This window comes from Pan troglodytes, chromosome X (genome assembly GCF_028858775.2).
Source record: "Pan troglodytes isolate AG18354 chromosome X, NHGRI_mPanTro3-v2.0_pri, whole genome shotgun sequence".
In the NCBI taxonomy this organism is placed as follows: domain Eukaryota; kingdom Metazoa; phylum Chordata; class Mammalia; order Primates; family Hominidae; genus Pan; species Pan troglodytes.
Window position 1 is genome coordinate 27,326,150 of NC_072421.2, and position 1,097 is coordinate 27,327,246.

Sequence of the window (1,097 nt, forward strand, 5' to 3'; positions counted from 1 at the left end):
TCTCAGAGTCTGCTTCCACAATTGTTGCGCAAGTAAAATAATTTTTTTTTAAGTCGTCACATTGCAGCTGAATACCTGTCAATAATTGTATAGGTATTTTTAAATTTCACAGTAGTTGTCTGCACCCAACAAGGCAGATGTTTTCTAGAAATGACTGGAGCAAAAACTTCAATTGATGTTGCCTTATGTGAAAACTTGTCAGATTAATTTGATTAGGGTACTATAATAATGTAGTCAAGTGGCTTTAAAAAAAAATAGTGCACTAGTCTCCTTTAATTGAGACTCTGAGCCGGGGCTATTTCTGGCGCTGGCACGGCTCCAAGAAGGCTCTCCTAGCCATCACTTTTCCACCTACTTCTTAGAGAAGGGAAGATGAGCGAGTCGATCTCGAAGTCCAGCCAGCCCTTGGCCTCCAAGCAGGAAAAGGATGGCACTGAGAAGCGGAGCTGGGGCAGGCCGCGCAAGCAGCCTCTGGTGAGTCCCAGGACTGCGCTGGGAGGGAGTCAGAAGGAGCCCAGTGAAGTGCCAAAACCTAAGAGACCTCAGGGCCGACCAAATGGAAGGAAAAACAAGGACGCTGCCAAGACCTGGAAAACCACCACAACTCCAGGAAGGAAACCAAGGGGCAGACCCAAAAAACTGGAGAAGGAGGAAGAGGAGGGCATCTCACAGGAGTCCCCGGAGGAGGAGCAATGACCGTGCGTGCGTGTCGCCTGCTCCTCACTGGAGGAGCAGCTTCCTTTTGGGACTGGACAGCTTTGCTCCGCTCCCACCGCCCCCGTCCCTTCCCCAGGCCCACCATCACCACCGCCTCCAGCCGCCACCCCTGTCTTCCACCTGCGACTTCACCACCACACTACACAGCACACCAGCAGCTTCAGGGCCCCCATGGGCTGAGTGGGGAGCAGTTTTCCCCTGGCCTCAGTTCCCAGCTCCCCCCGCCCACCCACGCATACACATGTGCCCTCCTGGACAAGGCTAACGTTCCACTTAGCCGCACCCGGCACCTACTGCGTCCCCACTCCTTTGGTGGTGGGGACATTGCTCTTTGGGCTTTTGGTTTGGGGGCGCCCTCTCTGCTCCTCCATTGTTCCCTC

At 53.6% G+C, this 1,097-nt stretch overlaps 1 protein-coding gene across 1 annotated transcript; it reads left to right on the top strand.

Annotated features, from left to right (window-relative positions):
* Positions 1-351: 351 nt before the first annotated feature.
* Positions 352-750, top strand: LOC101057227 (high mobility group protein HMG-I/HMG-Y-like). Its single transcript, XM_009438884.5, has one exon. The coding sequence runs from the start codon at positions 373-375 to the stop codon at positions 694-696; it is 324 nt and encodes a 107-aa protein (XP_009437159.2). The 5' UTR covers positions 352-372; the 3' UTR covers positions 697-750.
* The last annotated feature ends 347 nt before the right edge of the window (positions 751-1,097 follow it).